This window comes from Cyprinus carpio, chromosome A1 (genome assembly GCF_018340385.1).
Source record: "Cyprinus carpio isolate SPL01 chromosome A1, ASM1834038v1, whole genome shotgun sequence".
NCBI lineage: Eukaryota > Metazoa > Chordata > Actinopteri > Cypriniformes > Cyprinidae > Cyprinus > Cyprinus carpio.
Genome location: NC_056572.1, coordinates 17,478,804 through 17,505,372, shown reverse-complemented (window position 1 = coordinate 17,505,372; position 26,569 = coordinate 17,478,804). Strand labels below are relative to the sequence as shown.

At 38.7% G+C, this 26,569-nt stretch overlaps 1 protein-coding gene across 1 annotated transcript in view; it reads left to right on the top strand.

Moving 5' to 3' along the window:
• dnajb14 (DnaJ heat shock protein family (Hsp40) member B14) overlaps positions 1-26,569 on the top strand; it is an 84,843-nt gene that overhangs the window by 4,125 nt on the left and 54,149 nt on the right. Inside the window, exon 2 of the mRNA XM_042755010.1 lies at positions 11,874-12,054. Coding sequence (XP_042610944.1) covers positions 11,874-12,054 — 181 coding nt within the window. The remainder of the gene's footprint in view (positions 1-11,873; positions 12,055-26,569) is intronic.

Genomic DNA, 26,569 nt, shown 5'->3' with positions numbered 1-26,569 from the left:
TTTGTCAAATACACAGACATTTTAGAAACGTTTTCATGAGCAACAGAAACAGTTTTTACATACTGCTTAATACAGCGCCATATTTTTAAGAATAAAGTTCAACATAATCATATCCTATTTAAATACTAATAAAGTGGGAGTATATGTGCTTTTATCAGTGCTGTATGATAAACGTGACTCAATACAACAGTGCGACTACAGTAAAAAAGCTTTTACCGTTCTAAAAACAGATATGTGGCCATTATTGGAACTGAAAAGGTTAGAATAAACCCGAAACACACGTGATCGTTGTCATGTGGAGAATCTGTCCAATCGTGAAACAGCTGTGTCGTCATCAGGGCTGCTGCAGTTGCTTTGGAGAAACTGCGGCGGCTGAGTCAGCCGGCTGCTCTCGAAATGCTCTCGCGGTACTTTGATGCCACACGTGACAGTCATGTGGCGTCGGCGCCATCTCAAGTCGGACAAAATTTCTAACCCACATGCACTGCTTTAAGTCAGATTCCGATCGGTTTGCGCAGTTCTTCATGAAGTCGAACGCACCTATTGTTAGCTTGCCATTGAAAATGGTCAACATGTGACCGAAACTTTTGCCTTGTTTTTATTCAGTAAATTGCTCATATTGCTTTCATTTCTTAGTGATGCACCAATCTTGATTTTTCATGGCCAATTCTGATCACTGATGTTTGACAAGCAAATGGGCTGATTCCGAAAGCTGATTTTGAAAATATTTATTTTATGTTTTTAATCAAGAGACAAGAAATAATGAAAATATGAGTACATAAGATGTTTATTTTTTCTATTACAGGCCGAATTCTCTGTAGCCATTTAAAATAAGAGGCAACCACTGCACTGCAATCCTGATCCAAACATAGATAATGTATATGTTTCTGATTTAAATTAGATTGAATAATTTCAGCATCTTAACCAAAAAAGAATGGTCTGACTTCGGCTTTGTGAAATTAGTGTTTCCTTTAGGATTTTTTCCAGCTGTGGTGGCAGATTCCCATTGACTACATCCCCTTCCCCCTGGTGCTTAAACCTCCCCATCCAAGAACCACCTGCACTCAAATTTAGAATTTAATTTGTTTGAACTAAAAATGACAATAAAAACAATTAAATGACAAGCAATAGTACAAATAAAAACCAACAGATACAAATGAAATGAACAGTACTTTAAGTTTTTCAGGTATTCTAACAGTAATATTTCAGTACAGAATTACTGAATAATCTGAATAATCTATTCAACTGCAAAATAACACTGGATTGTCTTTACAGTATAAATAAACAGTAATGACACAGACAACAACAGGTTTATTTAGGCTGCTGTCCAAGACCTTGTGCACGGATCTAATGTACTGTTACACTGTTGCGTTTTGTTTCTCAACGGTTTACATTCACTTACCGACTATGTTTAATATAAACCGACTGTGATTATGTGAATACTTGCCAAGACAGGCATTTTGACATGATTTTGTGCAGAACCTGCAGGAATGAGTTGAATTATTCACAATCCTGCGCCGAATTTCAAGCCCTGCTCCTGATGTGAGTGTCATCACTGTAATGTCACTGCGAACCTGCAGCCATGGCGGGGATGATTTTTGGTGTGGCAGCCCACCACGGCAGAGTGAATGTAGTGGAAACACTGAATTATACTACATAAAACATCTGTACGAAACAAAAACAGGAGACGGGCTGAATGAGAATGCAAATTCACTCTCTGCCAGCAGGTGGCGCTTATGTAACAGAAGCAATATAGCGATTCCTTGGATACCACTGTAAACAAAACAGGGATGTGCTTATAATTGCTACTTTAATATGTATTATAGAGATGCAAGATGAAAAGAAAATACCATCTAAATTTTTCTGAAAACAGTCAGCTCCTCTCAGAGATAACGTTCATATAAACCCCCACCCCAATTCAGTATTTAGGATTTTTTTTTTTTTTTCGTGCATTGTGAACAGTGAGCTTGATCTGCCTGATATAGTATTTTCTTAGCTTTGTGTGTGTCTTCAGCATCTCTGGCCTCTGTTACTGTCTGTTTAAGAAGTCGTGGCCTAACGGTTAGAGTGTTGGACTTGCAATCCAAGGGTTGTGAGTTTGAGTCTTGGGCCGGCAGGAATTGTAGGTGGGGGGAGTGAATGTACAGCACTCTCTCCACCTTCAATACCATAACTGAGGTGCCCTTGAGCAAGGCACCGAACCCCCAACGGCTCCCCGGGCAATTTTGGAAATTGATTGCAATGCAGTTTGTGTAAATCTGGAACAGAGATTAGCTGAAATAAAGCAAAAACCAAGTTAAGGTCCTTACACGCTTAGTCCAAAATTGTCATGTTTTTTTTGTTTTTGTATTCGTCATCCTAAAAATTTGTCACGCATAGAAACCAGAAAGCACACTGAGTCCAATGCGTATTAATCCATTGAGAAAAAAATTGGCAAAACAACACAAAATAGAGTCTTCAAGCAGTGAGAATGATTTTGCTGTCCTCTCTCTTCTTAAAAAGAGAAAAAGGAGGAACTATTGCATCCTTCATCCAATTCAAGGAGAGATCACCTCCTTGTGAAGGATCTCAGTATTTCCCACAGGTTTGAAATATACTTGCGATGGTAGCCAGGTGGAAAATCCTCCTATTACCCACGGCACAAAAATGGTCTACTACATGTGACAAATAACAGATAATATATGATTTTTAACAATATTTTTATTTATTGAAATTCATTTTAATAACATAGGTTACTATTACATTTAATTAAATACTCCTATTATGCATTATTATTATGCATTGCAAATTATGCAAAATTACAGCATACTTCTCCTTGCTTTGTATATAGTGTCTCTCTCAGTGAATGGGACACAGATTTTACCGGTACTACTAAAATATATATATTGAAAAATGTGTTAAATCATTTTTGACACATATTTCTTTTTTCCCTGTGGGGAAGCATCCCAGACAGAAACTACAATAGTTTACTATGAATTAAATGAAAATTAAATTAAATACAATTTATTGTGTAACCAAAATACCAATAATGCCCTGAAGAATAAAAAAAAAGAAATAAAAAAAAAAAGTATGACTTTTAGTTAAAAACAAGCCTGAAAACACCGGGACACTTATTAGGGATGGGCGATACCACTTATTTTGATTTCGATATGATACCAATACTTTTAAAGGCCAGTATCGTTGATATTGACAGCGATACGATACTTATAAACTGAACTTTTAAATTATGAAATTGATTAAATTATTAAATTACTAAGAGTAAAATGGGTAATGATACCCACTTAACTTTATATTTTAAACGCATTTTAACATTCAATACATATAATTGCAACTAGGTCATATTTTATGTTTATTTAGGTTATGTTTACACATGGTTAAAAATGTTTACTGTAGGGGTAAAAATGGAAATCTACAAAAACTATAGTTGAACTACAGTCACTTAAAGGGGGTCATATGATGCGATTTCTACTTTTCCTTTCTCAAGTGTTACAAGTTCTTGGTGCATGAAGAAGATCTGTAAAGTTGCAAAGACTAAAGTCTCAAATCCAAAGAAAGATTCTTTCTAAAAGTGAAGATTAGACCAACCATTGTCCCCTAAAACTGCTCATTCTAACACGCCTCCACATGTCTACATCACGATGTGGCAAGATCTGCATAACACCGCCCAAATGTTCACACAAAGGAAGAAGGCATAACTTTTATTGCCAACCACACCCCCCCCATGGTGTGGAGACGCTGTGTTTTGTTGTAAAAGCGAAGCTACTTAGATTGGCCTTCCAAAAAAGGACACAACTAGAAATCAGTGGTTAAGTTGTATTTACAACACTGTTCCAGAACAGTTCAACCCAAATAATCAGATGTGTGCTGTGCATTTTATGGAGGATGAGGACTGTTTCCTGGACCAGTAGCCTACAATGTGTCTGTGGCACAAAGGCTTTTTCTATAAAGTGGGGCAGTTCCAACTTTGCAAGGACAGTCTGGCGCTTCTGACTCACAGCCTGTAAGTAACGTTACGATTTTTATATTTAAATAATTTGCTGATCTGATGATTCAAACGCGAATTTTGAGCAGTGTAGAATAGGCTTGTTGTTTCTCCGATCACAAATGCAGACATGGCTTTATGATTACGCAGAGTGATACGCAACGCAATGTGTAAAAAGACAGTATAAGTCATTATAATTTGTAATTATGTCCCTAGTGGATGCAACAAATGCCTCATTTGTAATGGGTTTTATTGGTTTTGTCTGGTCTAGTGATGTCCGGATCACGAACGAATCGTTCTATTTAACTGGATCTTCTTATTGAACTGGTCGAACTGAATTGCTTGAAACGGTTCACGTCTTCAGTACGCACTAATCCACAAATTACTTAATTTATTCGGTTTATAAATGTGCCTGACACTCCCTCTGACGTGAAATAAACCAATATCCCAAGTTATTTAGGTACTCCTAACAGTACATTGACTGAACTGCTAAAAGAAGACCGATTATGGGATGTGCATGAGCAGAGCAGCTGGACTGAGTCTTGTCCTGCTGGGAGATGGCATTACAGTTTGTTAAGGGGCGTAACATTTCCGTCACACACTTAAGGTATTCAGCCAATCACAATGCACTGGATAGCTGGCCAATCTGAGCACACATCGCTTTTCAGAACGATGAGCTTTGTAAAAATCAATGCATTTCAGAAAGGCGGGGCATAGAGAAGAAACAATAATGTACATTATATGGAAAATAATGTTTTTTTGTTTTGGTTTTGTTTTTTACCTTAAACCGCATAAACAATTTGCATTACACCAAATACACAACATAATGTTCTTTTTAGCAACGTCATATGACCCCTTTAATAAAACCACCATGGTTCATTTTCCTAAGGGATTGCCACTAAAAGGCTGTTGCATGCATAAAATGCAGACTTTTTATTCTGGCAGCTATGATTTATATTAACATTACAGAATAGAACATAATCTATATGAACTTTTAATGTTCAATTTAAATAAATGTAATTGCACAAACTATGTAGGCTACAATTTCAGTTTATTTACTGTGAAATAACTCAAGCATATGTTTTTTTCTGTCCACTGATAAGCATGGTTCTGCCGTTGCCAAAAGCATCAATGGTTTCTTATGATACCTTTGGAAATGCAGCCCTGTTTAAATGCACTGTCAGAAGTGAGTGAATGATATTTTTTATTTGAGTATCGATACTTTCAAATATTTGCATCAGTATCGATATATCTATACTACAGCATCGATACGACCATCCCTAACTCTTATTTTTAAATGTCTACACTATTGCGGGCTAGGGCTGTGCGATATATTGAGTTTGTACAATATATTGATATATTTCATTGTAAGCAATTTGATATGAGGCAATACCATTTATATCGATTTATATACAGTAGTTTGATACGAGCGCATCTGAAAATATACCGGAGGACACAGACTGAGCTGCTGCAGAGAAAGTGCATAATCCAATCTGTTCTAAACGTGACAAGCTTCATATTAAGGCCTGGTATATCTCTCAAGTGGATCTACAATCTCAATTAGGAGTGTCAATGGTCCACTTGAGAGATAGATGGCGGTAATGCACTTATAAGTCTGCAATCCACCATAAAGCAAGAAGAAGACGCCTCATGCCCTGCTGCTGAGAATGTGCTCAGGAGGACGCGCTCGGCTTTATTAAAGGTGTTAAATGATATCTATATGGTAACTGACCAGGGTGATAGTATTGTATTGGTGCTGTTAGATCTTATTACTGCATTTGACATGATAGATTATAATATACTTATTGCTCGACTCGAGTCATATGTGGGCTTGAAGTGAACCGGTTTAAGTTGGTTTAGTTCCTATTTAAAGGACTGGAGGCTCTCAGTTCGACTAGGCACCCACATGTCACCTGCTGCTAACCTCCCATGGGGCGTCCCACAGGGATCAATTCTTGCACCAACACTTTTCTCTCTGTACATGCTCCCTTTGGGCTCTATTTTCAGGAAGCATGGTGTCTCGTTTCACTTCTATGCTGATGATACCCAGATTTATGTGCCACTTAAACGCTCTGATAGTTACACTCTCGACACTTTGTATGAAGGATATCAAAATCTGGATGTCATCAAATGTTCTCAACCTCAATGAAAAGAAAACTGAAATTATACTTTTTGGTCCCCCTAGTGGCATTGCCTTAAAATATCTCAGTAATCACTTTTTTACATCCCAAGCCAAAACCCTTGTTAAAAACTTGCATGTTTTGCTTGACAGAGCTCTGAAACTTGATAGTCAAGTAAATTCAATGGTTAAATCTTGTTTCTTTCATCTCCATCTTCTCTTTAAAATCATGCCTTTCCTCACGTTTCAAGACTTTGAGAGTAATTCATGTTTTTATATCATCACATTTAGATTACTGTAACTCCCTGTAGTGTGGAATGAATACCACTACCTTGGCCTGTCTCCAGTTGGTCCAAAATGCATCAGCAAGACTCTTAATGGGCCTACGTAAATTTACCCATATCACTCCTGTCTTAGATTCTCTGTATTGGCTGCCTGTGCGTTTTAGAGTGGAGTTTAAAATCCTTGTTTTTGTAAGTCTTTAAACAACTTAGCTCCCTCATCTTTATCTGAACTACTTTCTTTACATAACCCCTCTCGAGCTCTTAGATCTAGTAATCTTAGATTGCTCACTGTTCCTAGAGTTAAATTAAAGAAAAGGGGTGAATGTGCCTTCACTGTTGTAGGCCCTAAACTCTGGAATAGCCTACCAGTTCATGTTAGATCTGCTCCTATTCTACTGGTTTTTAAATCTCTACTCAAAACACATTACATAGATCTCTTGCTCCTGTCAGTGTTTTTTGTCTTGTCTTGTCTGCTGCGTCTCGCCCACAGCGGAGGCGCCGCAAGTGGCGTGAGAGGAAGTAGAAGAGGGGTAAGCGCGGAGGTATCTGGGCTAGGCTAATGGCTAACCCACACAAGCCAGCTATCCCCACCATCGTACTGGCTAACGTATGCTCTTTGGACCATAATCTAGACTACATCCGATTACTATGCTCAACTCAGAGGACTGTAAGAGACTTGTGTTTTTGTGTTCATGGAAACATGGCTCAGCAACAGCGTTCCAGACTGCAACAACCAGCTCGACCAGCTGACATGCTATACATAGTCCTCGTCACAGGAGGTAAATCACATGGCGGCGGGCTTTGTGTTTACATCCATGATGTGTGGTGCCGCGATGCTGTTGTGGTCTGCAAACACTAATCACCCCAGGTGGAGTTTGATTATTAAGTGCCGGCCATTCTATCTACCCTCCCCCACCTTGCTGCCTCAGACCACATCACTGTCATGCTAATGCCTGCATACAGACCGCTTGTTAAAGTCGCCAAACCAGTTCACAAATAGATACAAGTGTGACCTGAAGGGTCATCAGAGATTCTTCAAGACTGTTTTGACACCACTGACTGGAATATGTTTAAGCAGGCTGCCACATAAAATAACTCCACAGACCTCCAAGAGTACTCAGAGACTGTCACTGCCTACATCACCAAGTGTATTAATGATGTAACAGTCACAAAGACCATCACTGTCCGGGCCAACCAGAAGCCGTGGATGACAGTGGAGGTCTATAGAATCCTGAGGACGCGGAATGCTGCCTTCAGAGCTGGAGATGAGGGGGGCCTGAGGACAGCCAGGGCCAACCTATCCCGCGGCATCAGAGAGGCTAAGAGACAGTACTCCAGGAGGATAGCCCATCGATTCAGCAACAGCAGAGACACTCAGAGCCTGTGTATGCGAATATAGACCATTACGGACTACAAGCCCCCACCGCGGACCTGTGACAGCACCATCTGCCTGTTGAACGAGCTGAACGCTATCTTCGCTCGCTTTGAGGCACAAAACAGCACCACTGCACAGAAGACTCCACCTCCTACCGGCGACTAGGTGATTACGCTGTCCCCGGACAGTGTGAGGAGATCCTTCAGCAGGATCAACGATCTCAAAGCTCTGGGTCCTGACAACTTTCCTGGGCGTGTACTGAGAGACTGTGCAGTGGAACTCACTGATGTCTTTACAGACATTTTCAACATCTCGCTTTAGTCATGCTGTTGTTCCCACATGCTTCAAAGCTACCACCATCATTCCAGTTCCGAAGAAGCCGTCTCCATCCTGCTTCAATGACTACCGTCCAGTTGCACTTACCCCTATTCTCATGAAGTGCTTTGAACGGCTAGTCATGCACCACATTAAGTCTGCCCTCCCCCCCTCCCTGGACCCCTTCCTGTTAACATATCGGTCCGATCGCTTGACCGATGATGCCATCGCCAGCTACCCTCCACTCAGCACTCACAGATCTAGAGAAAAAAGACTCATATGTCAAAATGCTGTTCATAGACTTCAGTACAGCATTCACCACAATCATCCCTCAACAGCTCATTAACAAACTGATCCATCTGGGGCTCAACACTTCGCTGTGCAACTGGTTGTTAGACTTTCTGACTGGAAGACCTCAGGCATTACGGGTCGGCAGCAACACATCCAGCACCATCACAACACTGGGGCCCCCCAAGGATGTGTGCTGAGCCCCCTCCTCTTCACACTGCTGACCCATGACTGCTGACCCATGACTGCACACCTTCACACAACTCCAACATCTTTATTAAGTTTGCGGCTGACACGACTGTGGTAGGTCTCATTAGCAACAGAGATGAGACAAACTACAGCGAGGTGAGCCACATGGCCGGGTGGTGCAGTGACAACAATCTCTCTCTGAATGTGCAGAAGACGAAGGAGATTGTTGTTGACTTCAGGAGAGTGGACACTCAGCATGCTCCTCTGACCATCAACGGTGCGACTGTGGAGAGAGTGAGCAGCACCAAGTTCTTGGGTGTGCACATCTCAGAGAATCTCTCCTGGACCAACAACACCGCAGCACTGGCCAAGAAATCACAGCAACGTCTCCATTTCCTTCGCAAACTAAGAAGAGCCAGAGCCCCGTCCCCCATCATGTGCACCTTCTACAGAGGCACCATTGAGAGCATCCTGACTAGCTGCATCACTGTGTAGTATGGCGCCTAGTATGACACCTGCAAAGCGTCCTGCCGGAAGACTCTTCAACGCATGGTGAGAGCAACTGAGAAGATCGTTGGTTTCTCCCTCCCCTCCCTCCAGGACATTTATGGATCCCTTCTCACCCATAAAGCCCTCTGCATCGCAGGTGATCCCACTCACCTGTCACACAGCTTCTTCAGTTTGCTGCCATCAGGGAGGAGACTGCGGAGTCTCCAGGCCAGGACCAGCAGACTGAAGGACAGCTTCATTCATCAGGCTGTCTAGAAGCTGAACTCCCTCTCCAACCTTGCCCCCCCCCCCTTTTCCCCAGGCACCACTGAACTCAGAACCTGCTTTACTTGTCTTTCTTTTTACATGACCTATTTATTTGTTTATTTGTATAGTTGTACTTTATATTTTATTATCTGTATTTAATGTTTTAATGTTTCTACTGTTAGTGTTATCTAAGGGTCTGAGAGTAATGCAATTTCAATTCTCTGTATGTATGTACTGTACATGTGGAAGAATTGACAAAGCAGACTTGACTTGACTTGACTTGACATTACTTTCTCCATCGCTTACAATGTCCCTTGATGTTCCATTTATGTATTTGATTTTTGATGACAATTCTGGTTTTATTTCTTATATTTTGTTATATATTTTAAATGTGGATATAATTTTGGTTTTTAGCTGTGATTTTATTTACCGTATATTTCGGACTATACGTCGCACCTAAGTATAAGTCGCATCAGTCCAAAAATACGTCATGACGAAGAAAAAAAAAATATGTAATTAGGAAGGGAATATAATTTGCATTTATTTAGAACCATGAACCAAGAGAAAACATTACCGTCTACAGCCGCGAGGGGGAGCTCTATGCTGCTCAGTGCTCCTGTAACCTATCAGATCGGCTGCATATTTTACCATATTTTACAGTTTGTATTCTGCAGAATAGGATTTTCTTTTTGGGGGCATTTTGTTTGCATTCAGTCTTTCTCAGTTGTCTTTAAGTTAATATTTCAGTTAACAGTTTTCAGTTGTTTTCAGTTAATGTTTTCAGGGGTATGCTACAGGAGCAATGAGCAGCATAGAGCGCCCTCTTGCGGCTGTAGACGGTAATGTTTTCTCTTGGTTCATTTCTCTTGGTTCATGTCAAATTAATTTTGATAAATAAGTCGCACCTGACTATAAGTCGCAGGACCAGCCAAACTATGAAAAAAAAGTGCGACTTATAGTCAGGAAAATACGGTATTTGCTTTTTTTGATGTTCTATTTAGTATTTCATTTTGATGCTGTAAAGCACATTGGTCAGGTGCTGCTGTGGTAAATGAATTATATATAAATAAATTAAACTTGAAACTTGAAAACTTGAGAGTTCTAACTGTTTGTAAGACATTGCGTGAATCAGAGGTAAAAAAACAAACAAAAAAACGATATAATACTGTTTAGTATCTTGCACAGACCGATCGTTTTGTGTCTTTACACATCAGTGTATCGTCACGAGCCGCAGGGTTTAATGTGGTTTTGTTTGTGTAGGTTTTTTTTTTTGTTAGTTTTATTGTATGTTTTAGCCATGATTCCCATCCACTTCCATTATAAGACTGACAGACTCCAATGGTTTTTGTTAAAAATCTTTGTTTGTGTTGTACTGAAGAAGCAAAGTCACCTACATCTTGGATGCCCTGGGGGTAAGCAGATAAATATCAAATTTTCATTTTTGGGTGAACTATCCCTTTAATAGATAAATATCGGTTTTTGTTTTTTGGGTGGATTATACATTTTTTGTTTGATGTTGATATAAGTTGGAAAATCGAACTGGTTAAGTCTATGTATGGGAAACACTGGATCTGCAGGATTATCCCGGGTGATTAAAAGATTTCTTCAGGATGTCAGTTGCTCAGTTTGATGCTTTGCTAGCGATACTGGAGCCACATATTAAAAAGAAGACCAACAGTTTCCGTGAACTCAGTGTGCAATGACCCATACAGTGCTTTGTGCTGCAAGAAGAAATGGATCAAATTGTCAAATGCCTCCTAACCCCTCAAAATGCTTGCTATGGATGCGAAAAACGTAGAAGATCGAACCAGATCTGAACTTTCTTATGACGGACGAAAGTTTCGGAGGCAGTGTGTAAACTTGATTGACAGAACGTGTGGTTGTATTTATTTTTTAATGTGCATACATTTCGGATGAAAATGTTGGACTCAGTGCGCAAGGACCTTTAGATCATGACAACTGAGTGCAGTGAGAGGGGGTGATGGATGGCTAATATTAACCAATCTAAAATCTGCATTAAAGTTAAGAATGCAAATAGGTAGTTTAATTGTTTTTGTAATGGTAGACCTGTCACTGTATCAGCTCACAGGAGATACATACTGTGCAGTAGTAGCAAATGTTTTGTAGAGAAATAAAAATGGGTTGCACCACAACAATTATTTGTATTCGCACAAATTTGCGAATGCTGTTTTGTGCACAGCAGAAAGGCAGACACAAGTAATAGACCCATTGGACACCACCCCACCAGAGAGAATTGCAATGCATCAGAGATTCCCCATTCAGGGAATTATCAAATGTCTGTGAAACTTTTTCACACTTTTTCAAAAAAAAATTTTTTATGTTCATACAAATATTTACACATTAAGAAATTTGCTAAAAGCAAAAATGAGAGGGAGTTTCTTTATTTTATAATCCTAGGCATGTTTAAGGTTCAATTTAATTGCCAATTTTTATTGCCAAGAACATTATGATTTCTGTGAATCATAAATTTATTTCTATTCTAAGTGAAAAAATGTGGATTCAAATCTACTATTTGGCATTTAGCTAATTGTGTTTCGTTGACAGTATTGTTGGAAGCCTTGCTGAGGAATGGTACTTCGACAGGGAACAGCACTGCATTTTGTAGGAAGGCATCAAATGGAACTGACCCCGGATCCCAAACCCAGCATGAGACACAGAAACAGGACTCAGCAGCTGCAGACTTAACAAAAGGATTTACCAAGGAGCAAGCTGAAGGGGTACAGAGGCAAGTGATCTTGTGTATAAATTATTAGTGCCCAAGCACTGAAAGTACGATGGTACCTAATATTTTCCCAAAGATTGTTGTTTTTGGTTTTCTTTTTCTTTCAAGGTTTTGGGGCATTAGGAACCTTTAAAGTCCCCCTGTAGTCAAAAATTGTATCTTTTAAAACTCATCTTTGATCATCAAAATGACATATTTAAATGTATTTTCTTGTGAAAATAATTTTCTCATGCCTTAAAATAGCTTGAATGCAACTCTACACCCTTGCCTCATTTACTATACGTGGATCTATGAATACGCAAATTAGCCCCACCTCCACTCAGTCACACACCAGCCAGCCATGAGCCAGCGCCTCCTGATCCACTAACTGAACTGTATTAAACGCGATACTGTGGCAATGGCAAGTAGAAATGAAATATTGGTTTAATTAAAGTGTATGTGTTTGAACCAGAAATAAGCTGGTATGCTCAACATAAGGAAGGAGACTTATGGCTAACTTCTTGAGGTAACATTATCTGTTTGCGCTTGTTCGTACACGGATAATGATTGATTAAACTGTTCTTACTAGTGGACAACTACAGTGGATACTGTAAAATTTTTTACATTTACTTGATGATTTTGTGTCCTCAAAATGCCTTGAAGACTCAAATGCAGCCAAGTTTTTTTTCCAAATCGAGCCCGCGATCATATGCGTGTGACGTGAGGTTGTCAATGTGGGAGAGGTGCGTCTGACTCCAGGCTACATTACACTGCTGCCGCGGGTTATTATTCAAGTTAGTGATTCTAAATACAAATAAATAAGCGATAACTGCACATGACATTGTGAAAATAGGGGGAAATATTAACAGTTAGCGAAACATCTACAGAAAAAATATAACTGTTACCGGATTAACCTGGCTGCCTTCTCACTAGACCCTCTGCTTTGCAGCACAGTTAATGATATGCTAAGGATAGGATCCCTTGATGCGACTGGTTAATGAATTTTGTGACGTAGTAAAAAAAAAAATGCTGTTTCAAACCACGTTTCTGTGATTGCCTTTGAGAAACTACAGTTTTGAGGAAAAAGTACTCAACAATGGTGTTGATAAATGAATTGGCACAATGTTTGCTTAAAAGCATATTAAAAAACCCAACATAGACAAATAAACAACATAAAAATTTTTTTGATTTTCACCACAGGGGGACTTTAACATGCTCAAAAACTGCTTAAAGTAGGGGGTTTTGTAGCACCTAACTTTACACAGTCCCTAAACTAGGAGCATATATAGTACATACGTGTACATGGATCAAAGACGAGATGTCCCATTTTGGTGTCTGCATCAAATTAAACTTACAAAAGTGATTTAATATACAAAAAAGTATATTAAATGCAAGTGTCTACAGTCGTGGCCAAAAGTTTTGAGAATTACATAAATATTGGAAATTGGAAAAGTTGCTGCTTAAGTTTTTATAATAGCAATTTGCATATACTCCAGAATGTTATGAAGAGTGATCAGATGAATTGCATAGTCCTTCTTTGCCATGAAAATTAACTTAATCCCAAAAAAAAAACCTTTCCACTGCATTTCATTGCTGTCATTAAAGGACCTGCTGAGATCATTTCAGTAATCATCTTGTTAACTCAGGTGAGAATGTTGACGAGCACAAGGCTGGAGATCATTATGTCAGGCTGATTGGGTTAGAATGGCAGACTTGACCATGTTAAAAGGAGGGTGATGCTTGAAATCATTGTTCTTCCATTGTTAACCATGGTGGCCTGCAAAGAAACGCGTGCAGCCATCATTGCGTTGCATAAAAATGGCTTCACAGGCAAGGATATTGTGGCTACTAAGATTGCACCTAAATCATCAATTTATAGGTTCATCAAGAACTTCAAGGAAAGAGGTTCAATTCTTGTAAAGAACGCTTCAGGGCGTCCAAGAAAGTCCAGCAAGCGCCAGGATCGTCTCCTAAAGAGGATTCAGCTGCGGGTTCGGAGTGCCCCCAGTGCAGAGCTTGCTCAGGAATGGCAGCAGGCAGGTGTGAGCGCATCTGCACGCACAGTGAGGCGAAGACTTTTGGAAGATGGCCTGGTGTCAAGAAGGGCAGCAAAGAAGCCACTTCTCTCCAAAAAAGACATCAGGGACAGATTGATCTTCTGCAGAAAGTATAGTGAATGGACTGCTGAGGACTGGGGCAAAGTCATATTCTCCGATGAAGCCCCTTTCCGATTGTTTGGGGCATCTGGAAAAAGGTTTGTCCGGAGAAGAAAAGGTTAGCGCTACCATCAGTCCTGTGTCATGCCAACAGTAAAGCATCCTGAGACCATTCATGTGTGGGGTTGCTTCTCATCCAAGGGAGTGGGCTCACTCACAATTCTGCACAAAAAACACAGCCATGAATAAAGAATGGTACCAAAACACCCTCCAACAGCAACTTCTTCCAACAATCCAACAACAGTTTGGTGAAGAACAATGCATTTTCCAGCACGATGGAGCACCGTGCCATAAGGCAAAAGTGATAACTAAGTGGCTCGGGGACCAGAATGTTGAAATTTTGGGTCCATGGCCTGGAAACTCCCCAGATCTTAATCCCATTGAGAACTTGTGGTCAATCCTCAAGAGGCGGGTGGACAAACAAAAACCCACTAATTCTGACAAACTCCAAGAAGTTATTATGAAAGAATGGGTTGATATCAGTCAGTATTTGGCCCAGAAGTTGATTGAGAGCATGCCCAGTCAAATTGCAGAGGTTCTAAAAAAGAAGGGCCAACACTGCAAATACTGACTCTTTGCATAAATGTCATGTAATTGTCGATAAAACCCTTTGAAACGTATGAAGTGCTTGTAATTATATTTCAGTACATCACAGAAACAACTGAAACAAAGATCTAAAAGCAGTTTAGCAGCAAACTTTTTAAAAAACTAATATTTATGTAATTCTCAAAACTTTTGGCCACAACTGTACTTTAATGTTTCAAATAACTTTTGAGAAAATAAAATTGTGAAAATATGGGTGAAATAATGTTCCTATCCTCATTCAGTGTAACAAATATATATATGTAAAAAATGAAACATATTTTAATGAGTACAGGTCAGAATAAATATATGAAAGAAAAAGTGGTCATGCTAAATGGTTTTACATGATAAGAAACAACTTGCTGACGAATGGGTAAAACCTAGTTCAGGTCTCCAGACTCATTCTTCCCAATGGTCGCTCTTTTGTGACTAAAGGTCCTAATATACTTCAAACTAAATCAAAGAGAAAAACTGATCTGACATAATTTCGAACAAAATCCAGCCAAAACAAAGTTTGTTTTTTTGTTCATTTTGGGAGTTCGAAATGGCTTGCCAAAGCGATCATTCCGGAAAAGTTTGTTCTGGCTACAAAACACCTTCATACTACCATTGGTCCATGACTATTACGTCATAGGAGGTGTGCGCTGAGGCTCTGCCTTCTTTCTCATGGAACTCTTCTCTGAGTTAATTTCGTCTGTCAAGTCCTTGGTGAGGTGAAATGTCCATGGGTAAAAACTAGGGGTGGGACAATATATCGATATGGCGATACATCGTTGTCCTTCTCTATGCAATATGAGAATCTATATCTGGTGCCAAATGTTGATATTTTTAAATTATTACAATAAGGCGCTCTATATAGATTTCCCTGCTCCCAGCGTTTAAAAATGTGTGGAAATCGCAGCAGCGCCATTTCCACCTTCTTTCCAAAGCGCTCTGAACATCCATGAACAGTGTTCTCTATGAAGATGGGGAAGCATGAGGAGATGAGGGGTTATATGATTTCCAGCCAATGTATTAGCTCTACTGCTATATATATGTTTATGGAAATGAGAACTAAAAAACTGCCCCAAAACAGCTATCAGCGTGGACTGTAGGCATCGTTCATGTTATCATTGCAGAGAGCTTATTCAGTCCATGAGTAGCCTAACGTAACCTCTCCGCTCGGATCGCAGGTGGATTTCCAGTTTTATGTCAACAAAACTAGATGCTGTCCCTCTCTCTCAGATATTGTAAGTGCGCGCTATGTAGTGTGGGCAGTGGGCACCAACTGGCAGAAATCAGATTAGTTTTATTAGTTTTACCCCTAATAAAAACTGAACAGTGAAGAGGAGCTTTATAATAGCAAATTAAGTTTTGCTTTTGATGAAATGACACACTGACACCGTTTTTCTTGCTGCTTGCTTTTAAGCAATATATTGAATAAAGTGCCATGTAAAAACATGCGACATGACTTCACGGGAGTGTTAATTTGCAGAGCTTGTGCAAGCATACCCATGTTGCTATGAACAGATGCTTTTTATAAAAAATGCTTGCTGTTCTCTCCATTCTTGTTGTATTTAGTTTGTTACAGAGAGGAAAGCGCACTTTCATCAGAGTGGGCGGCGTGGGATGTTTGATAACAGTATACCGCTGCTCACGTATTTCACGTACTTCATTTTACACCTAAACAAAGAACAAAATAGAATATGGAAGTAAAATAATTGACAAATGTCTTTGAAACAAAAAAGAATGCTAAAAAAATAATGCATTGCATTAACAATGTTTGCTTTTTTATGCCTCGTATTTTTAGGGGCTGAAAAGTAACGTAGTTGTTTAATTAAGCTGTCAATATTTCAATTCAAAACATTTCACACACATTTTCGTAATTAAAAATTTAATAATTCATATTCACCTTCCAGAGTTCACTTTCAAAATATTCAGTCTGTTTAAAAATACGATGTATAATATTCAACAGGCAATTTTCAGTCCATTTTCAGCATTGCACATCTGGGAACTGCAGGGATAGCAGTAGAGTACCAATGCGTGCTCTCCATCTACTGTTAGTCACTCACCAGCAGGAGGTGCAAGCGAGTGTTGATTAGTGCTGTGTATCACCAACAATGTCACAATATGATACGCATCATGATACTAAAGCCACAATACGATACATATCACGATATGGGTACATTTGGAATTTAGATTTATTTTGAGCAGAATTTAGTGAAGGTTTAGTTTATTTTATTTATATCAGGACAAGGTGTAGTTACATTAAAAAAAGATGGCTGCACCAGATTTAGCATTATGCTAATTTCCATCTGTAGTCCTACACAATTAAAATTACATAACAGAGTTAAAATTACATAACAAAGGCAATTAACATATAAAAAATTATATAACAAAGATGGTTAATATGATATAAAAAGGCAGTTTACAGAGAAGGTATAATGTGCAAATTACCAATTTGTGTGCAAAATTAGCTAGTTGCAATGTTATAAGGTACTAAATATATGGAGTGCAACAGTTTTTATTTTTTTTTTTATAACACACAAAACAATACAGTTTAAAAGCCATCAAATGTTACCCACGAGGGTATCATCTGAAGGCCAGATACCCGTCTGGTGCTTTTAGTGTGAACAGGACTGGTGGTCTAAGAACCAGTCTTTGACTGTCCGTGAGAAGCTGTAAAAATCAGCATTATTCTTTAGATTGTCTGGAAGCCCATTCCATTTTGATGGCTTTATAGGAAAGGGCTGATTGAGAGAAAGCAGACTTTCTTTTGGGTACATTGTAATCACCCCTGGATACTGACCTCAACGCTTTGTTTATTAGTTCAGATCGTAGCTGTACATATGTTTTTAAAGGTGGTGGGGCACCATCATTAAGGATTTTATGAACCAAACGGATATCAGAATACCTGATCAGGTTGTCAAAGGTAATATTTATTTATTGTACATTGAATACCCAGTGTTATAATAGTTGTGATGACTGAAAAACAATATTGTTTTTTCATTAAACTGTTAACCGGCACCCCCCATTATAGGACTCACAGTTGAAAATGCCCTACCTAACTTAAAATTGCAACAGTTCCTGACTTTAGTGTGCTACACACACAATTTTGGTATCTTTGGAAAGAAGACCCTTTGGGCTTTACTGTCTATCATCCAGAGTTGATAATGCTCAAAAAGATAAAAAGTTATAGACACTGAAGTGACTTGAGAAAAATTGTACCACACTGATTTATTTTTAATTTCATATAAAAATGCATGAAATCAGTCCTGGAGCAATCCAGAAAAGTAATGGGTTGAAAGTTTCTATTTCAGATCTGAAGAAGATACCATGAAAAATTAGATTCCTGCAACCATTTTTCTGAAATTTTGACGAAAAATATTTATGAAATGTATTGGTGTTCTACAAGCTATTTTAGTCATTAAACATACCACTGCATAGTTTTTCAATTATAAAACAATAGACAGAATTTTAGATACCGTATACATGATTTATTTGAGCACTAGAAAAATACAATAAGAATAATTTGAGTTAAAAAAAAAAATACAGGTAGATGCTCATATAGTCAATAATCACGTTGATGGCTGGTTATGCAATTGGTAATCATACAGATGTGCCATATAGTCAATAATCACACTCTATTCATATAAATCGCATTCACACTGATAGCTGTGATTACACAGTAATCACACACTGATGTTTGCTCAAACAGAGTGTAATCATGCAGATACAGCCACATTCCCCACAAACACACACATATGAAAAATGTTGAAGATGGAAAAAAAAAGAATTATTTGTGCAAAAAGCCGTTTGCTAAGTTACACCCCCATCAGATGACAGGTGCATCACAGCACGCATCACGAGAGAGTGCCAGAATTCAAATAAACAATATTCCGCGTATCTGCGTTCACACCGCCAGCGTCGAGAGCGTCAAAGTGGGCAGAAGTCATTCATTTTCAATGAGAGCCGGCGTCGAGCAGCGGCGAGGAGTGGCGCGGCGCGACTTGGCCGTTGAGAGCGTCAAGGAGAGTTGAAACCAGGGCAACTTTATGGTAATGAGCTATGACGCGGTTGGGCAGCAACCAATCAGAACGTAGAAGTTCACCGCTTGAGAGGATTCCAGAGAACGCAGCTCCGACCACATTAGTTCTCAAAACAAAAGATTGATTATTGCTGTGGCGGGTTTGCAGTAATGATGTGTCCCTGTTTGCGTACAGGGACATAAAAAAAAAATTAAAAATGATACGTGGACCAAGGTGTCTGAAATTGTTCATTATTCTGGTGAGTTGCTGATGTGCAGTAACGATATAAGAATAATAATCTAATGATATCATAAATAAAAGTACAGTAGTCCCAGTTTACTTTTAAACAAATTTCCTTGATTATACTTACATTAAGTAATGTTTATACTTGATTATATTTACTTAAGTAACATTTTCAATGCAGGACTTTTAATTGCATCAGAGTATTTTTAGAGTGCTTTATACATTATTAGGTAAAGGATCTTAATACTTTGTCCACAACAATATTTAATGAGGTTAGCTTATAACGTTACCCTTATTGTGGTTAGTCTGCACAAGATCAACAAGTTTGTTTGTTTGCGGCCGCATTAAATTCAAGATTAGCATTCGATCTACGTCAGAGCGTCAGAGCGCTCACGAATCTTTCTGCAGCGTTGTGTGCAGAGCGGCCAGAGTGATTTTTGACGCTCCCGACGCCGGCGGTGTGAACGCACAGTATCTTTGACTTTTTTTTTAGTGGATGGTCTCATTCTGTTTGTGACACTGTATGCTACAATGCTACTTTTTTGAATGTAGGTTATTCCATAATGGATCCAAACAATACTGTCCCCAAAGAAATGAGACATAAACTAAGAAATTACTATCCATATTACAATGTTATTGTTTTGTTGTGCTAAAAGTGCTCTATGCGATGTCGTTCAGTGGAACCTTACCTTTCTAACTAAACCGGGATTTAAAGGTGTGGATGTGTTTGACTCGTTATTACGACGAATCTGGTACGTACTGCATGTACGTTATGCATGTTTTGATGTGTACTGCTTACACAAATTTAGCAAATACATTCCTTATAAGCTTTCCATTGAAAAACAGCGATCTGTCGTCGATGCTTGAAGCTTAGACATTTATAATGATATATAGTTTGTAAAGATTAATTTTGTCCCATTTCATTTAATCTTTTCGGAAACATTGACACATGCAAACAAAGAGCGTTCAGTGTGCTGGCGTCCAGGTGTGGGATAACAGGTTAACAAATATTGAGTAAATAACATAATATGAAGTATATTACTTAAAATATTATGTATGATCATGAAAGTAATCAATATACTGATCAATATGCTGAATTATTCCCAAATACTGGATGTCTTAAAGAGGATTGGATGTATAAAGGCCCTTCCATTGGATGATACTGGTAGTGTTGGAGAGGATTGAATGTATTAATTCCACTATTAAAAAATGGACTAGGTGAACTAGTAATAAATTGTGGCAAATCAGACGGAATTACCAACTTTGGTAAGAGAAGAAGGGTGTAAAACGGATGAGCGGACAGACAGAGGATTCAGAGGATTCTGTCATCTCGGCTTTATTGCTGTGTTCAATAAAGTATTATTTTGACATCTGGAACTCTGAGAAGACCATTGTTTGTTCCACGACACAAACAATAATATAAGTAAAATAAAATAAAATAAAAATGTACAAAAAAATCTTCTTTTTTAAAGTCTCTTTTAAAGTCTCTGACTCAGTAACTTAAAAGATAAGTAGTGTCAAATGCTGAAACACGTCAACAAAGACTGAACAAAACTTGAAACATATTCCATAAAAGCAAAAGACTGTAACAAACTTTCACAAACATTTTTAAACATATTTAACATTTTGGTCTCAAGTTTTGGAATGTGCAATAAACACTTCATTTTACACAATAACACATTTTTATGCAAAAACAACAACTGATCAACATGCTCAGGGATAAGAGCATTCCTCATTGCTCAAAACAAGAGTGTTTTCTTTTTTTATTAGCACAAGTAGCAAGATTTGGGGGTGCTATCTACAAAATAAGTGAGTACAGTTAAGGGGAAAAACAATTATTGAGCAAAAAAAATATTAAAACAAATTACTAAAACTGTACACCAGCGTACACTTGTTCTATCTTACAAAGAACACAGTAAATTTGCTTAAACAGCATAAATGTAACATTCAGTTCAACTCACTGAACCCCCCCCCCCCTTCTCTTCCCAAAAGGCTGAGAAGGACTGACTTAAATACTCTAAACTCCCGCCAGAATAGGAACTGGACTAAACCACCTCTGTAGCCAGATAGTCTAAAGAAAGAAGACAAAAACAATAAAATAAAACATTGATCTCACGTTTAAAGCAAAACTGGATATCTATTGAAACAGATAATAAACAGATATAGAAAATACCACTAACAAGTATAACAGTCAAAAATGTTTTCTTATTCAGTACATTTGTCCAAAGAAATCACCTGGGAAAAAAAAAACAATTGGTACATTCCAGCCCTTTAAATGCACAACCTGAAAAGCGTCCTTCCCCCTTGGGAAACCCCCGATCCAACTCAAAAGTTGACCAGCAGCATCGAAGCCACAGCAGATGACAAAGACGATCGTTTTTACTCTTCAAACTAACAAATAAATTGTATAGTAACAAAACAAATTTGTTATGTCCTTATTTAATTAAACATAAATTGTGTTATTGTCTGAGGGCGGAAATTATAAACGTAAATCCTGTACTAATTGTGCGCACAGACCAGGTGACGATATAAATACTGCATCTCCTCGTCACCCCCCCCCTCCCCCTTAAAGTCCATCACTCTTCATTGTGGTGGGACAGAAAGTCAGCGATTACATTCTGGGCCCCTGCCCTGTACTTTACCTCAAACTTAAGAACTGAACAAGAATTCAAAATTTATAATTCTAATGGATAAATATAATTGCAGTATATAATAATATAGACTTAGCTATAAACAAAAACAAAAAAATAATAATTTAAAGCAAAATATAAGGTAAGGTTGGGCTTACCTCTTTCATTCGGGACAAATCCAAACGTTTCCATATTCGTGATGTTGCCCATTTTGAAGCTAAACTATTATTCATTAGGTAAAATAGGCTTTGTAGTTCACGGGTGTTTCAGTATCGACGGAAAAAAAATCATAATGAGCAAAAAATATGCCAAAGTGGACCTTATGGCACAGTGAGCGACTGCGCTTTTTCCAATGAATATGTGCACATGAGGCACAAGCGCGATCAAACAGCTGAAACAAAATACTCCATTTTTGGTCACACAGTAAAGGCATAATTCTTAAAAAATCAAGAATAATAGCAGAGTTAATAAGAATTATTTCTAAATGCTGGACCGTTCTCATTTCGCTCTGCATATGGATATGCATTTTTTTTTTTTTGGCAAGAACGAACTGAAATGAAAACATTTAACTTTTAATCTTTGTATTTATATATATATAACGACTGTTTAATGACAGTAGCATGCAGTAAGAACCTTTGTGTAAAGGTCTTTCTTTTCATTTTTGATGCGTAGACTGAAGCCTAAGACTATCCCATGTTTTGAAATTAACTCACTGTAAATTTTCTAATAGTTTTTAAGTGTGTTACAATGTTATATTATAATGTTATTGTTGTTTTACATACAAACCATAATTTTACAATTGCAGTCAGTTTGCAACCTGTGCCTTTGCGCCACCTGGCAGTAGTTTCGTGAATAACTTTAACACGCGACTGACTTGCAGTTAACACGTGGCGGTATTACCCATTTTGGTTGTCCACCTACTGTATCTATGTCACTGTGTGGGAAGATTTGCATAACACTGCCCAAATGTATACGCAAAGAAAGAATGCATAACTTTTATTCTCGCTGTAGTGTTGATGCCGCCGCCACCATGTCATGGAGACGCTGTGTGCTTCATTGCGAAAGCCAAACTTCTTTGTTTTGCCTTCCAAAAGAGGACACAACTAGAAATCAGTGGTTTATATGTGGAAAAAATGTTTTTTTTTTTTTACCTTAAACCGCAAAAACACATTGCATTACACCAAATACACAAATAATGTTCTTTTTAGCAAGGTCATATAAACCCTTTAAGGACTCAAATACAGGACTGACAACTCGATTCTGCTGCTGTGTGAACGTGTACCACATGTAATCAGCTTTCTCTACCAAAGGAGATTATAATGCTATTTTACCTGTTGCTGATACACAGAACTAACATTACATCGAAGATATTGATTTTGGTTGCTTAGTTTCTTTAACTTTATATCATGACTTGTGAGACGTTGAGTTTTAAAACTGGGGTTTCCCTCTTATGTCACATTCCAGGATTCCCCAACGATGCTTAACGCACCTCAATGAACTACCAGAGTGACATAAACAAGACTTCAGATCTCAGTATACACCCTAAGTATACACCTTATACACCAGTATACGTTTAAGCAGTCTTCAGAGGAAGCATCAAGTTGGCACTCTACAGGGTTGCCAAGTCAGCGGTTTGGGGAACCCCTCGATAAAATATGTATTTTACCGCCTGAAATACCGGTGGACCCCCCTCGAAACGCGATTAGGCTAGTTTTGAGTAGCAGTTGGGCGGGTTTTTATTGTGAAAATCTGGCAACCCTGGCACGCTACACGCGGAAATGTTTGAAAGCGTATATAATATGAACATACTTCAAAACGGCACATTGAAATTACTCAAGCAGTAACAGTGTTACGGTGCATTTTATTACTGAAGACTTCAACCTTAAAATAATAATTATCACAAGGTAATATTCTTATTTATTTATTTAAAGTCTTTCTAAAGCAGTGGTTATCAAAGCGTAGGGTGCATGAGTATTGCAGGGGGCACGCAGGCCATCAGCAGAAAAAGAAAAGAAATAAAACAGTAAACAGCCAAAGGAAGTAACTTAGAATGGGAGATGGATGGGTTTGTGAAAGGGAAGAGAAAAGCCATAGTTGATGTCGCACAGACCAAGGCAGATGCTGATCATTCAAAAGCTAAATGCAAAAAATATGATGAGACATATCTTGCTCTTGGCTTCACTCACGGTGTCTATACTAGACGCTACAGTTGTCGCGTTGCGCCGCAATAATACTGTACACTGGTCACGACAAAGCGACCGCTGCAAATAATTTTAACTTTGTGTCAGTACGTCATAAACAGAGGGAATCGCGTCGCTCTGCGCCAAATCCATAGTAGTCAGCGTCACGGGTTCTACAGTATTATCCAAACCACGTCCGATGTAGACACTGTGTTTAATGTCGTTGGTGAGGAGGAAAGCCCGTGTGTGTCCTGTGCCTTAGCGGGCAGCATGAAACCCACAATAAATAAAAAAATAACAGAGAGAATAATAATAATAACAGTTATTCTCTCTGCTATTTTTCAGTGTTTCAAGTGATGCAGGTGTTTTATCCCTGTAGGTTTTTTTAATTGAAAAAAAGGATAAATTTTTCATAATGTTTAGTGAATTATTTGGCATGACCAAAAAAGTTTGAGAACCACTGGTCTAAAGTTTACAGACAGTGTTTAAAAAGTGCAGTCCACATGTTTACATGTTTATTACAGTGACTTTGAATTACCTAAAGTAGTGTGGTAACGCAACAGATTTGTTTTTATATTTCTGCAATCTATTTTAATTTGTGTGATTTGTATATTAATGTTTACACCAGGTTTATATGTCAGTGCTTTATTTTGTCACAATTATTACATGCTTTCAAGGTTGGAAGTTCAACAAATCAGTCAATATACTACCGTGATTGTAGTTGTTTAATAAAAATGTAATTCATATCAATTCATGCATCGCCTGATTTCATCGTAACATAGGCCTGGCCTACAGAAAAGAACATTTCTGTTTAATCTATCTAATATTGTGTTGGTCATACTATACAATGTTTTTTTAGCTTGTCTTTGTTGAATAATACAGAACATAAAGAGCTTTAAAAAAAAATCGCATTTTAAATTGCAGTCGCAATATTAGTAAAACAAAATCGCAATTAGATTCTTTTCCAAAATTGTTCAGCCCTAATTTGAACCACTGAATTAGTGGAAGCAAATTTGTAAAGTGAAATAAATTGTTGAATATTATAAATCGTAATATTGAAGTGAGCTCTGGAAGGTGAATATGAATTATTGATTTTTAATTATGAAAATGTATGTGAAATGTTTTAAATTTAAATATTGACAGCTTAAATAAACTGTGTTAAATTTCAGCCCCAAAAATGCAAGCCCTGAAAATACAAAGCATAAAAATGCAAGCACTGTTAATGCAATGCATTATTTTTCAGTTAGTGCAATTCAACATGCTTTTTTGTTTCAAAGACATTTGTCATTATTTTACTTTCATAATAGAACTTTGTTTTGAGTATATCAGGGCCTTAACTTTCTCAGTTGGTCGCACGAGCACATGATTTGGTCGCAATATTTTTATTTTATTTTATTTATTTGTGTGCTGCTATAACATGGGATTAATAAATGCATGCTGATGAACTTTTATCATAGTTTATAGTTATATGGAAACAAAGTGTTTAACATTCAACCCGTTCTTTTTCATCAGTAGTATTATTTGTGATTTGAATTTTGTGAACGGGAGTTCCTCTTTTGCAATGTGATGTTTTCTTAACAAATTTCGGGAGGAGCACGTGCATATAATTAACACGGCCAATCCATCATCAGTACTTCACACCATCTATCCAACCAGCACAAGAGAGAACCCCTATAAATAATCAAAGCAGTCTTACATTCCTTATCTCAAGTCTTTCAGCAATGGCACATCCAGTCGCCGCAACATGTCAGAGATTGAATTATTTATATTTTATTAATTATTATTCCTGGATGATAACTCCATTCGACAACGCGGGTCCTCCGGCGTCTCCAGCCGCCATTCAACGCACCAGCGCTCCGCAGGACACCACAATCGAACCTGCAGCTGCAACACAGGGCCTTCCCCCACCGTTGTCGCTCATATCTCCAGACACCGAGGCACGCCATCACCTTCGCCTTCCAGGCATCAGCCACCTTCTCCATTGTCCTACTATGCTTCAGCCCTCTCCTCTGCCCCAGCCGCGAAGAAATGGACCATGACAGGATTCACGTCAGATCTTCTTGCCCTTTATACTACTCTCCAACCAGGGGCGCCTTCAAACTCCATTCCTCTGGTCGTCCGGCCGCAGCAGAAGGTCTTTGGCAAGCCTTGGCCAAGCCTTGGCCACACCCCATATGCCGCAGCAAGCAGCCCCCAACCCCCTCCTCGATCCACCGAGCGTCAGCTCGCAGCTCATCCCAGCAGGCCCCGACGGCCACCATTCCCCCTCTTTTCCCCCCTTTTTCTTCCACTCCTGGAGCCATCCCAAGCTTGAGCAGGCCTCAGCAAGTGGTCCAGCGGCTACCTTTCCACCTCCCCTTGCTCGCTCTTCCTTCTTGCTTTCTTCTGCCATGCCCCTACCCATCCCTCTGAACGCTCTCGCCTTGGAACTACCCCCCGTGGCCAGCAACATCAGGACAGAAATCTTGTCAGGTGCGGATCACATTAATAAACACAGCTCATGACCCAACACCTATCTTATCATTTAATGAAATCACAATTTCCTTCTCCCCTTACACAGAAGTCATTTGCACTGTTTTCCTTCACAGGAGACGCGAGCTCGCGTTATCATATGGAGGCTCTTATTTTTACACACACCACAAATTATTTGCAGTTAAATGCGCCATCTGAGTGGCCCAATG